This window comes from Lutjanus erythropterus, chromosome 7 (assembly GCF_056507025.1).
Source record: "Lutjanus erythropterus isolate fLutEry1 chromosome 7, fLutEry1.hap2, whole genome shotgun sequence".
NCBI classification, from domain to species: Eukaryota; Metazoa; Chordata; class Actinopteri; order Lutjaniformes; family Lutjanidae; genus Lutjanus; species Lutjanus erythropterus.
Genome location: NC_139323.1, coordinates 21322665 through 21336789, shown reverse-complemented (window position 1 = coordinate 21336789; position 14125 = coordinate 21322665). Strand labels below are relative to the sequence as shown.

The following is a 14125-nucleotide window of genomic DNA, read 5'->3' as shown; positions in this document are numbered from 1 at the left end:
CAAAGTCAGTAGGATTCATCTTCTGAGGGCCATAAATGTCTGTACAAAATGTTATGAAAGTCCATCAAACACTTGTTGAGATATTCCAGTCTCAATCAAAGTGGTGGGCGGATTGACTGACAGATCATCCCACAGGCTTCTAAAATAAAAATCTGTCTATTATTTGTTTGTCTGAAAAAACATTAAAAGTCTGAATCAGGATTTTCATATCCAAAGTTTATTGACAATGTGCACTGAAAAAGACTGAAAACCCACTGTTCTCACATACTGGCATTCTTATGTAAACATGTCCCTGACAAAATTCAACATGAAAATTAAACAAATACGTTCCTCGTGACAAGATGATTCTACAGATTGTCTTTCATCCAACATTACACAAAGACACATATTTTCAAAAAGACATAACTGAGAGACAGTCTCTAGTAGAACAAATAGTAAACCCTTGATATGTTTGTGCAGTTTTATGCTGTGTTAAAATCATTTTAAGGCGAGTCTGTCTTCATGTCAAAGACCAAACCGTTCCTGTATGTCAGCATGGCGATCTCGTTGTCCAGCTGTTCTAGCTCGGTCGTTTCTCCTTCTCTGGAGCTCCTCAGAGCCTCGTCTGTAGAGCTGGGACTCAAACACTTGTCACTGCTTCCTCCTGACATCCTTGAGTCGTCCCTCTCACTGTCCACGTCCTCGTCAGAGCCGTCATCCCACTCTCCTTCGGGAACGGGCGTCTCCTCTGCGTCCTCGGGGACAGATTTGCCCTCTTGATGTCGCTGGAGCAGCGTCAGGTCATGCACCTCCTCCTTTCTCTCCAGCATCGCCTGTAGGAGGTCACATTAGCAGAGAGAGATTCAAGATTCTACACTTTCTTGTTGTATGCACAGAGACCAAACTGTGCTGTCCGACGTAATTCTCAGGTAGTTGATGTCTGTATAGTGCAGATAATATAGTTCAACTTTGCAAACAAGTTTCAATACTACTTGATTGTGTGTTATTTAAGTAGATACCTTAAAAATTTGTTCACAGAGCATAGACATAAACGAAAGGAAAGGAAAACTTTCAGGGCTTCAGCGATTAATTTTTAAATTAACTCTATGAGTTTCATCAGCCATATAACCAAAAAAGGAGTGGAGCTACATGATTTCCACAGTACAATGGGGCGTTATTTCATCACAAAACAGCTGACAAACTGATTTACTGTACACTCTGTTTAGTGTGTTCTGCTTTCTGGTCAGATCAAAGGTTTGTGGTTCTCTCACATCGTCTTTAACAAACTTATTTGGGACTTTCCTCCATTTCATCTATTTCATTAGAAAAGAATACAATACGTGCAACACATCCAATCACACCTGCTGCCTGCCTTTGTCTGTCTTTTACTTTTAAGTACTTTAGCTTCCAAAACACACACACACAAACGTATATACATAGAACTCATTTGCTGCTTCATCATCATGATGTGTAAACTCATTACCATATTATTATCATATTACTCAAGTGAACTGAATGATGTGTACTTAGTTCTGGTAAAGTCTCTTACCTGACTCTCTGGTTGTTGAGGGGTGAAAGATAGAATAACAGGTGTTGGCACAGGAGGGAAGATCTTGTTTTTGATTCTAAGAATTAGAACAGAGTAGAGACTGTTAAAAAAAAAAAAAAACAGCTGATTTAAAGATTGCAGATAACACAGTAACTCAGACAACCCAAACTCTTTAGAGCTGATAGTGAGTAAAACACATGGTCCCTGTCTTGCACACAGCGCAAGGGTTCTCATTTGTCCAAATCCACATTCACCATCTTGCACCATGGGTGCATAGGGGTATTGCACCACAGCCCACAGTGGGATACCTTTTATCGGCTGTGCACAAGTGCCTTGATTAAGTCATGGGTGTGTTTTGGGCGTAACATGCAATAAATTAATCAGAAAGTCAGCTCTCATCACCTTTAAGAAGCAGGTGCGCCCAAAGTTCAAACGCTGGCAGAACGATAGAGGGAGGAAACAAACAGACACAGATTACATGGATGAGGCTATTGGCTGGGATTCCCACTAATACTACTGTGGGAAGAGGAAACAGAATCAGAAAGTGTTTCTGAAGTTTGACAGAAGAGAAGTACCATTATGCACAGGTTTTCCACAGGTATCTACAACCAGCATCAGGTTCAGACAGAAGCACACATACAGTTTTTTGCACAGGACAGGCCAGTCTGGTGGTCAGATATAACGTCTTGTTCATTTTGTGTGTTACAGATCATTATTGTTTAATCCTTGTTTTTCTGTATCCCAATGAACTCACAGACACAAACACTACAGTTGCTCCAGCTGTCATGCTGACTAATCTGTTAAAGACAATCCGATCCTGTCTCATGTGCACTTGACAGGTCTACTGAGATTTACAAGGCTTTATAATTATGTGCACATTAAATGATATATTAGTGAGAATAATTTTAGTGACACACACGTGCACGCATGCTGTTTATTTCAATATTTACACTAAACCGCTGATAGAAAATATGTTCAAAGAACACTCTGACACATTCCTGTGTGAGAAAAAACATAATGCAAGGTGTGTGAAAGGTGTGTTTTGATTGTGGCGACGTCTTTATTAACCTCAGCCAAACATGCTATCTTTGCTATGTTGTGCAGATGGACCTATGGTGCCACAGGCTTTACACAAGTGGTGCAAGTGGTTGCAACTACAGTGAGCTGTGCACAAGATACCAAATGCAGCTGGCCACACCTTCATTTTAGACCTCCTGCTTAAGTTCAAATGTGAGAAAAATGACAGCTGCGCTTGTGTAAGATAACAATGCCATCCGCTGTGCACCAGGTGTAAGATATAGTCCATACACTGCACTAATGTTGACCTAGATTGTTTCATCTTTCTACAAACAAAAACTAGAGCCACCAGAGTCATTTAAATGGTATTATGGTGGCAAAAATAATTCACAGTAGCTTTTAAAGACAGTGTCATTAGTATTACTGTGAATCGGATGGGACAGAGCTGTCGGTCCTCATGCATACTGTATTTTGATAGGTTTATTAACATTTGTAGAATATTTACAGAATGGATTACCCACCTCTTCAAGACAAAAGTGCACGTTGTTGGGATGAAAAAGAACACAAACAGCAAACTGAGACTCCACAACACTAATATCAGGGAAAAAAGATGGGGACAATTATTGGCACCCACATGTGGAAAAACGGATTCACTGACTTGTATTTAACAAAAACATGACAATTGATTCTTTAAGTTTGGTACCATTCACAGGCTTCTCTGGCAGTGTGGTGACAGGTATCGTGGCTTTAGGTCCTTCTCCAGCGCGAGTGACTCCAGCCAGGCTGATGTTGTATTTCGAACCCGGTGTCAAGTTTTCCAGATGGTAGTTTGTCAGTGAGGCTGATATGTTGCAGCACACTGATGAAATAAAATGTGGAAAAACTTACAGGAAGTTGTCATCACAGTTGAATACATGTAGCTGTGTTATTGTTAAGTTTCATTTCCTCACATACTGAAAATGTAAGTTATCAAATATCGACAGAAATGCCATACATTTACAATAAAAAGAAACAGTAATAGCATTAAAAGTAAATATGTTTTCTTTCCTTCAGTTCTACACAACTGTTGGTTTTGCAAAAAGCTACAGTGGAGTTAAAAAAGTGACTTCACACCCTCTGGCTCATCCTCTGAGTTGATTTTCACGCTGCAGAAGCTGTAGTGTGTGAGGAAACCTCGCTGGTCCACAGTGGGAATCGCTTTCCAAGACAGCATAACAGAGGTTTGTGTTTCACCAGAAGCACTGAAACCCTGAGGACTGACAGGAACTGAAGAAAGAAAAAAAAAGGTTTAAAAGCTTTTTTTCTTCTTCTACAGTATGAGGAGACAAACCCTGAGGTTGACTATGAGTCTACAGTCACACTAGCTGCTCTTTGATGCTGTGCTTTGAACTAAATGCTAACATCAGCATGTTAACATGCTCACAGTGACAACACTAACATCATGTTTGACGGTTTTAATGTATACTATACTCACCATCTTAGTTTAGAATGTTAGCTAATTGTTGTTAGTTGTTGCTAATTACCACAGTGCAGCTGAGGATGATGGGAATGTCATCAGCTTTGAAGGCAGCTGATTTGTTTGACCAAAGTACTAGACAAATTAAAAAGTTTGACTTGATGATGTCGCAATATGGTGCTATATCTCGAGTGAGCAATGCAAACAATACTGAATAAAACAATGACTAGCTAGAAAGTTTGATGACTTCCTTCTTCACTCTCTGATTTATCATCTTGTGTTTCCTGTGTTTTCCTGGTAGTTATAGCAACTAGAGAGGGTGAAGGGAAAGACGGGCAACCAAGTGAAATATTCAGTTAAGCACTGCAGTCAATCCACAGGTAGTTTAAACATAGGGACAAGTAGAGGTGCAGGTGCAGGCCTCTAAATTGGAGGTGGTGGGTGGATGATTTATGCAAACATGCAGATTTGGTTAACTCAGAGCCCATTTGTGCACCACTACTTACTTTGAATAAAATTGTGGTTTTCTCTGGGTTTGAACTTTGTTGAAAACATGTCTACAAATATTATTTAAAAATATTATGTATTGAGATGAATTGTTCTTACAATTCATTCCAGAGGGAAGTTGCATGTGTGTTCAGAATTTCATTGAAATTAATTCAATAGTTGTAGAGACATTTCACTAAAAACTACAATTCATGTGATAGTTGTTGAGATGTTGGTCTGGCCCAAAGGGATGGAGCAACTGACCAACAGACACTGCCTCCACCGAGCTACACAGCTAGCATAGCTGAAAAGAGGAGCTCGTTATTGGCCAATACCTGAATTAACTTCTCAGAATTTATAACAGGAAAGAGAAAACAGGATTTCCTACATGGGTCTATCAATCGTGGACTATACAATGATGACACGTCTCCATTTCCTCACACTGTACAAAAATGAAGCCAAAATATCTTGCATAGGAGCATTGCCATCTTGCACTGGTGACATGATTTAAATAGACTTCAACTTAATTTGACGTGTACTTTGAGGTCGTAGTTTGGACCATGTCTCATCGGACAACATGGAGAAGGGATGGGGTTTATGACGTATACTGCAGCCAGCCACCAGCGGGCGATCGAGATGTTTTGGCTTCACTTTTGGGGAGCAGTCCATCTTTATTTACAGTCAATGGGCTAAACAAAATAAACTTTTAAGAGTAGTAGAGTAGTTTTTGTTTTAGACAGCAGGTGAGAAAACACAAAACACAGAACAAAGACACAAAACAAGACGAAGACACAAAGTTTTTCTGCCAATAGAGACACTCTTCCCAAGAAAAATGCCCCAAAATGACATGTGTTCATGTTCGAGTGAGATTATTATGGAGCCACAACATCCACTGAGGGGGGAGGTGCTGGTGGTTGGTTGGGGCAACACATCATCTGACTTTGACACATACGATGTTTCATTTTTGTGCCTAAACCTAACCAAACCTCAACCACAGAGGTGTCAGATCAGAAAATATGTATCCTGTTGAGGCACTTCCCATTCCAGTCTTCATATTAATCATATTGGGTGTCTGAACATTATGATGGCCCTCTGTTATACTCCTTTAAACCTTGCACTGAAATGTGTTTTTGGTTATCAGATTGCTATCAGATAGTGCTTGATCTCATGAAAGTACAAGTGTTAATGCACCCATGACGCATTAAGACCGATTGTAAGATCGGCCAAATCACCTCCAGGGGTGGCGGTTGCTAGATCTTTGTTGCTAGACTCACAAAGCTACTTTATTTCTAAAAACCTTTTTCGCAACAAATTTAGCAACAGCGCCGGGGTGTCCCTCATAGATAATTTGATCCTCCCCACCCCCTGTAAAACAAAGAAACAAAAACAAAACTTGTTTTTGCTTCAAATATAGTATAAAGTCCGTGTCATGAGTTTGTGATTATTTGGCAATAGATAATGCAACCGACACAACCACTAAGCTTTATGCAATTGAATGTGCAATGACATCATCAACATGCAAATGAGTGTATGACATCATCTGGTGACTTTTGGAGCTACTGTTAGCTGCTTGCATTGCACAATAGTTGGCAAAATTCATCCTGATTGAATTTCAATATGGAAACTGGAGACACATGTTAATACCAGGTGTAAACATAATCAGGTTAAAGTTAATCTGGGTATGAGGCTCATTTTAATGGTATAAAGAGTCTGTCAGTGTATCAGAACATGATTTAAAGCCACTTACCATCCTCTTTTTGATAAAAATGGCACACATTAACCGTCTTAGGTTTCCCACCGACACAGCTGTGTTCAAAGTACAGGTAGCGAATGTAGTCCTTCACAGCTGTAACAGAAACAGAATCAAACCGATTTATAGTTTTCCCACACAGAAAACAATTCAAATATGTGTCACAGCATTAAATGAACAAGTGTTGGTGGATGAAGACTAACAGATGGGTTTGGAGTTTATCTGAAATGCAGTGGAATTTCCACCGGGTCTGGTTTGGGTTTGCAATGTGACCTATTTTATTATCTTTGTAATAGTAAAATAATGTTTTTGCACCTGCCTTACAGTTTTTTCTCTTTTGCTTTGGCTCAGTTCTTGAATGAATGTGTACATACAAATGTGCATATCCTTCTTCTGTGTACTACAGTATTGTACAGCATTGATTTTTCCCAGTAAACTTTTACTGACTGTTGAAATCTGAGTTTAAAACACTCAGTGTGATGGAGAATAGCATTCAGCCAGACAAAACTGTCAGTAAGCAGTTAGTGTTGACAAAAAACAAGAACAAAACAGAGATTTGTATATAAGAACATTTCCACTGCGATGGTGAAAAACATCTCAACATTTTGACCAGCACAGCTCACACGACGACAAATCAACTTTTCATTTTGGTTGTGAAACATGAATGAAATATTTTGGGCCAGCTACAACCTTTTGCAAACTTGCAATAGAGTTATGACGTCCCATGAAAAAGTTGTGGAAACTTCACTTACAGTTTGGAGAATGTTAAAAATTAGCCAAAATGATTGGAAAAACTGTAAATCCATCAATAGCATTTGGTGCAAAATTAAGGCAGGGACTGTCTTTCCCCTCTGTAGAGCAGAGGAGACGAAGATGTGGTTAAAAGCATTTTAGGTACAACTTACTTGCTCTTATTTTCTTCCTTTCTTTTCTCTTCATTGACTTTAAAGTGATCACATTTTCTGGCCTTGAATCTCCATCTTGAAGCTCGTACAACTCAAGGCAAGTTGTCCTATTTAATCTTTCATCCAGTAAGGTTCTGTCACAAACTGCCACGGGAGAAAATAAATGATGTGTTTGTGTCTCCTCAAGGATAAATACAAGATATGATACACTCGAGCACACACACATACTTTTTAAATCAGCAGGATGCTTTGCTGGTATTTGTATTGTGGCATGAGGAGAATATCCTGCTGCATTTCTAGCGATGACAGAGATGCTGACAGCAGAGTATGAGACATAAGTAGTGTGTTCATGTGACTCTGTATGAATGGGATATGTTGTTTTCACACATGGACATCCACGAGAAGATTGCGTGTCTGTCACGCTGTACGTCACTGCTGCGACTGCCGCTGCAGGTGGCACCGGCTGAAGAACAGAGGAGAACTCGGTTCAGACAAACACAGCAAAATGAACCAACTGAAGAAAGCAAAATTAACTGAGTCGTACGACCAAGTCTAATGTTCAGCACAGTCACCCCCCCCCCCCCCCCACTCACCCTGATGATTTGGTGTTGTTTTCTCTTCACTGACTTACCTTCCATGTTAGCGTCACCCTTCGAGCACCATTTACAAGTCTTGTTTTAAAGGTGACTTCAGGTTTTTGTTCCAGCTCTGCAGTAAAACACAAAATATTAGTAAGCGGGCTAATCATGTTGAGTAATTTTAAACATAGTTTGAGCCTCTTTGCCTCTTTGTGTTTTTGAGTAGAATAAATCATAATCATTCTGTAAAGATGCATTTGTTTACAGTTTACAATCTTCATAAACAGGAAAATGGCTCTTAATAATTTAAAATCTGTGACTTCACCTGCAGGAACATCCACAACTGGAGACCAGTCGCTCCACAGTGGGTTTTTGACTTTACTGGACCGATGTCTGATCTGAATCTCATAAGCTGTATGCGTCAATAGATTCATAACATTGATCTGGTCTGCTCAGATAAAAGAAAAGTAGAAAGAAATTTCATAAATTTGACACTTCATACTTGTTCCCATAAAGGTAGCAATATACAGTTTTTCAATTTGTCAACAAATTACATGAAAAGACCAAAGCTAAACCTTTAAACAACTATTTAAGGCATAACGCCTGGTATATTTTTATAAGATACCCTTATGTGAGGAAAAAAAAACCTTTAACAAATTTTTTGACAAAAGAGCTATTTACAGAATTCAGCAATCATTGAAGAACACTTTTGTCCAAACATGTTTCTTTGTATGAAAAGGATTCTTGATAGAACGTTTAGTCTTACAAAGAACACCTGACAAATCCTTACTTTTGGAACCTTTATTTCTAAGACTGAAGATCCCCAGGACAAATATAACAAACATTAAACGAGGCTGCATGAACTCTTCACTCAACAGACTTGATTTACAAAGATATAAAACTCGAGGTCACTCACACTTAGAACTCTGACTGCTGGTAATTGTTTGTCTCTGTAACAGCAACAGGGATAAAAAGGTTAATTTCATGTTCATTTAAGTGAAGCAACAGCTTCGGACACGTTAAAGTGTTGATAGCAAAAATTGTCTCACACTCTCCCATGATTCTGTAGGGTGCTTGTGCCGTCTGAACCGGACCTCAGCCAAAGCTGGATCTTTCTCTGCTGCTATCCAACTCAAGTTGAGGCTGGTGTTTGACCAGGACATGGAAATATTTTGTGGCGCTTCATACTTAACTGTTGAGCAAAACCAAGATATTTTGTCAGTGTTTTTACATTTGTTTCGTGATATACCTACTTATATGTATCTCTATAGTACATTATATTACCTGTGTGTCCAATGGTAACGGACCTCTTGGTTGACGGGCAGACTAAGTTTCCTACGTGAGCCTCCACCCAAATGTAAGCTGGTCTTAATGTGATGCCAAACTCTTCCTCAAGGAACTTAGACGAGTTCTTCTTAAAGCTCCCTAAGTTTGTTTGACTATGGATGAAAATGTAGAGCTTTGAGTGCAGTGAAAACAGCAGAAACTGAAAACAACTCACATTCTCACCTAACAGTGGCCGTGAAACCGGATGTAAACGTTGACTGTAAGCCTGCCATTGGCCACCTGTTTCAGGCGGCATGCACCATATCCACAATCTGCGTTTTCAAAGTTCCTGTTGCTGCAGGAAATAACAACAACCTCCAAGCTAGCAACCCACACACTGAAAATGGCAAGATGACACCTGGTTGCTAATGGTGATAATGTAAACAAGCTAGCAGCGCTTACCTTTTCTTTTGCCTATGTTGCAGAACCAAGCTAGCTGTTTCCACCAGTTTCCAGGCTTTATGCTAAGCTAAACTAAGCAATCTCCTGTCTGTAGCTTCATGTTTACCATACAGATATGAGAATGGTATGGATTTTCTCATCTAACCAATTTAATTTCTCCAAATGTCAAACTTTTATACTAAAGTCATCTTATTCCACATATTCTCTGAGAGGGTATATCATAAGTCATGTTTCCATCCAAAATACCAGAAACTTTTAGTCCCAGGAACTACTTTTCAAGACACTGAAAGGTGAACTCAGCCCATTGTTGTTTGTATTTCCATTGTTGTCTGAAGATTTGGGAAGATTAGGCAAATTAGTCTGCTGACATATGAAAAAGCATATAGAGTGATGATCAGACATCATTATTTGTGCAACAGTGCAGTGTCGCCATTTCCAGTTCCCACTGGATTTGTCCTCAGAGTAAATGCTCTGGAGTTCCACTCAAACGTAGCAACTATATACCATTACCGTCAGTTGTCAGCTACCTTAGCTGAACAGAGATAAACATTAATATTTGACACGTTTGGCTAGTTGGCTGCAAAGTTGTTTTTTTCTGTCTCCTCCTCTTCAATCATCATAAATTCAGCTATTGTTTTATGTACCACAAATTATTTCTCTTTTAAGTGACTGTTATGGAATGTTATGGTTACGGATTATGGTTATTTAGAAATTAAAGGATTTTCCCTTAAACCACAGGGTGATTTTATGCAACTCTTTTTTTCCTAAGGCAGCCTTAGATGAAAATTTAATTTGTGTTTATGCAACCAGGCACTGTACCTTTGGAAAATACTACTCTCTGAGCTGGGACTTTTTGAGTGCTACAATAATGTCCCCAGAAGTTAATTTAGACCCTGATCCCAGCAGTGGAAACACATTGAGTTCCACCAAAGGTTCCTGTGGTGGAAACGCAGCTACACAGGAAACTTTGTTTACCTTACTTTAAAATCTGGTTCCAACACTGCAAATATTCCAAATACATTTGGCATCATCAAAAATTTGTCCTGACATGTTTGGTATCTTTGGAAAATTCGAGATCTCCTCTAGATTTTAGAATAAAGTCATGTGGGTTTGAACAAAGTTTGGACAAACAACATGAGTTTGTAATGGCTGATCCAGTGGCAGATTGCTGCCTGTTAAGGGCTTCATTTTGGAGACAACGTCTTCATTCTGCACACAAAAGGATTGGTAGAAGTTTGTTTCTACTGTGTCTAGAGATTGTTACAGAAATATACATTCACAAAACACAGCAAGGAAAGAAAATCACTGCAGCTTAAAAGCTGAACAATACTCACTTATAGTAAAAGTGAAACATCACATCGTTTCCAGTTGTATTCATGCTCCATTCACACACATAAATAGTCTCGTCTGTTTTTCTTCTGAAACACTGAGGGCTGGAAGGAGCTTCACATGTTGACCCTTAGAAGAAACACATATCAAAATGAAAAGTATTCATTTTACCACGTATTTTACTGAGTTGCTCCAGAAATACAAACACAAGCACACACACATCCAAACGTGATATATATGTGATGTCCACACAAAAATGTTCTCATGAACATTTATTAATATACCACTGTGTAGGGATGAACAATTAATCAAAATATTATCAAGATCGTAATATGGCCAAGTGCAATATCTAGAGCTGGGGCAACGTTATCAACATTATCAAGTATGAAAATACATCGATATACTTGACATGCATCGATATATTGCTGAGAACTGCTGCACGAGGTCAGAGCATGGGTTCACCCGGAGAACAAGCTGCAGAGAGCAAGCCTCACTGCGGTCATCTATAGTGTGGAAGTATTAGACAGACTTTAGCTCCACAAACTGGATAATCTGTCCTCTTGGACAACGGCTAAAAGTAACGGTACACACTGTCTGTAATTTTCTTTGGCCTACGCTAATGCAAAAATTCATTGCCAGTGATCATCTTTGCGGCATATGACTCCAGTGATGAAATAACTCCATGTCATAACCAATTGAAGTTTTAAGTCAAAATAATGATCTTCCAGTTCAGTGAAGTGACTCAACGGATGCACGCTGCTGGCATAAGTTCAGCCATTGGTCACTTGCTTCTAGAGGCATTGTGGTGTCCGCTATCTATGTTTTCAAAGTCCCTGGGAAACAAGAACAACATCCTTCTTGCAACCAATGCACTGAAAATGGTAGATTAGTGCCTGGGACGCTAATGGTACAAACATAAACAAGCTAGCAGCTGTTACATTTTCTTTTGCAGCGATGAAGTCATTTTCACACAAGAGCTTGCGTCGTGACACACACGTGTTCCACCACAACAAGTTTCCTCTCGACGTTATTTGGCAGCAGCACCGTTGCTACATCCTGGGCTCAGCACCACCCAAAATGTTTGTGATTTCTTTAAAGAAATGCAAACAAGGCAGGGTGTTTTCTCCCTCGTCGTAGAATGTTTATTTGTGGAGCTAGATCTTTCTCCTGTGCTGTGCACCATGATAAAAGATCTGGTTTTGCAAGACTAGTGACTGGTTCACAGCGATTAGATATTAAATTTAAATGTATCACAGCTCCCTTTGAATTTAAGGTCCAGTGTTTTTCTGATCAGGCATCTGACATGGAATATATTAAATAGGGTGGAAATTAGACTAACTTTAAAATATGCTACTGTTATCATTATGCTAATGTGCTTTATGTGTCTATTTTTCAGGATAATGATAAAATATTGAAATCTTAATTAGAATGAGATGTTTTCGATATTTATTTTATGTAAATTAATTGTTGTTGTTATGTTGTTTAATAATAAAAAATAATAATTAAATTAATTGTGAAAAAAAAAAAAAAAAAAAGTTCTAGCCCTAGCAATATCCAAATTGCAAAAGCTGCATTTTTTTTTAATAAAAGAAAAATGTGAAAAAAAAAAAATAGCATTATAATGAAGTACTGTGGTGTTGCTGAGATTCCCTGGCCTATAAATGTTGTTCTCCACATGTAAGAAAACATGTTTGTTTGGTACACACACCAATAAATAGTACATCATATGATTTTAATATTTTTATTAAGTGAAAATTTAAAAAATGTGAAAATTAAAATAGTGATGCAAAAATTATCATTTCCATTAATCGTGAATTATATCACAATCGCAATATATATATATATATTCAAATAATCATGCTGCCTGACCGACGTGTGACGTTTCAGCACAAGCGGGCTGAAAAAGGGCTTGCACCCAAAACGTCACAAGGTGGTACATTAATGAATGTTCACAGGAGCATTATCTAGTGTGCAGAATCTGTTTTTACTACTTTTTACATTTTTGACATGTACTTCTGTCCAGCACCTAGTATATTTCCCTTTTCATTCCTGAAATAAACAAATAGATTTTCTTTAACAAAAACAGATTTAAGAACAAACCCAATAAAGCAATATTTAACCAATATTTAACCTAGTTTTAAGTTGTTTGTTTTAATTGCTAATCCACTTTTTAGCCTCTTGATTATATTTCTTTGATTTTCTTTATTTTGGTTCTATTATGAAGCACTTTGTAACACATTATACTACATATCAAGCGTGTCGTTATAGCAGGTTAGAGGTTTGGTTCATCAGTCTAACTCCGCTGTCCTACTGTGGTGAGCAAACTCAAGCTCAAAACTGAGAAAACACATCCAATTTGTAAAAACAAAATAACCCACTAAATTGTAAAATATAGTGTAGAAAACACTATAAAGGCTGGCACTTCAGTAAAGCTGCACGGAGCAACATAATGCGGATACTCTCCTTTAGTGGAAACCACAAAATGCTGATAAGCTAACCAACATGTCGTGGCTGATGCTTTACTTTTACTGCCAGAGTTCTCACTTTCACACGTCTGATTTACTGAACATGCTGCACTGTATCTTGATATAGTCAGATAGCGGTTCATAGTAAATTAAAAGCTATCATAAGGTCACCTAAGTGAAATCAAACAAGAAAAGTTAAAAGACTTTCATATTGATTTACCTTTGCTGACTGCTGTAAGGAACATAAACACAACAATATATCCATGTAGTGAACACCAGCCTTTCAGAGTTTCCATGAGGTAAAGTGGAAAGTTTTGAAGGATCATTATTCAGCCTGTGAGAGTCCATTCAACCTGTCTTCATGTAACTTAGTCGTTGTTCTCAGAAATGTCAGAGAAGTTTCATGTCTCTCAGGTTAAACGAGCTGCAGCAAAACCACAAGTGTCAGGGGCGGGGGGAGGTTGCCTTCGACACATTCGTAGACAGACACAACAGCCATTCTGAAAGTGACAATGCTTTGAACTCATTTTGTTGAATTTTTCATTTGAGTTCATTTCCCTACAACTGTTATTGTTCTCTTCAGGCTGCCCGTTGAAGAAAAAACCTGAAAGGGACTCTGGAAACTACAGCAGAAGAGTATGCTACGTCATTCAAAAACTGCACTCTTGGATTCCTCTAAGTAGATAGAGACATTGTCCAAGACAACAAGATAAAGTTCCCTCTAGAGTGCCCTTCCAGTGGTCAAAATGATATATAAGTGCCCTCTGCAGTCATTCCCAGAGACTTCGTCGGGACCCACAGGTGGGTCACAGGGGATTTTATTTAGCTTGCCAAATAAATAAAAGACTGTGGAAGAAATTCAGCAAAAATAAAATTTTAAATG

The 14125-nt window shown here is 38.6% G+C and overlaps 1 protein-coding gene across 1 annotated transcript; it reads right to left on the bottom strand.

Annotated features, from left to right (window-relative positions):
* Positions 1–213: 213 nt before the first annotated feature.
* On the bottom strand, positions 214–13641 carry il12rb1 (interleukin 12 receptor subunit beta 1). The gene is made up of 15 exons (XM_084722233.1): positions 13463–13641; positions 10783–10906; positions 9005–9159; positions 8770–8912; positions 8637–8670; positions 8046–8168; positions 7774–7850; positions 7371–7605; positions 7143–7286; positions 6235–6333; positions 3659–3811; positions 3249–3404; positions 3067–3136; positions 1529–1604; positions 214–812 (listed from the first exon to the last, which is right to left on the bottom strand). Exons 1-15 carry the CDS (start codon positions 13566–13568, stop codon positions 483–485), a joined length of 2025 nt encoding a protein of 674 aa, XP_084578359.1. The 5' UTR covers positions 13569–13641; the 3' UTR covers positions 214–482.
* Positions 13642–14125: the final 484 nt, after the last annotated feature.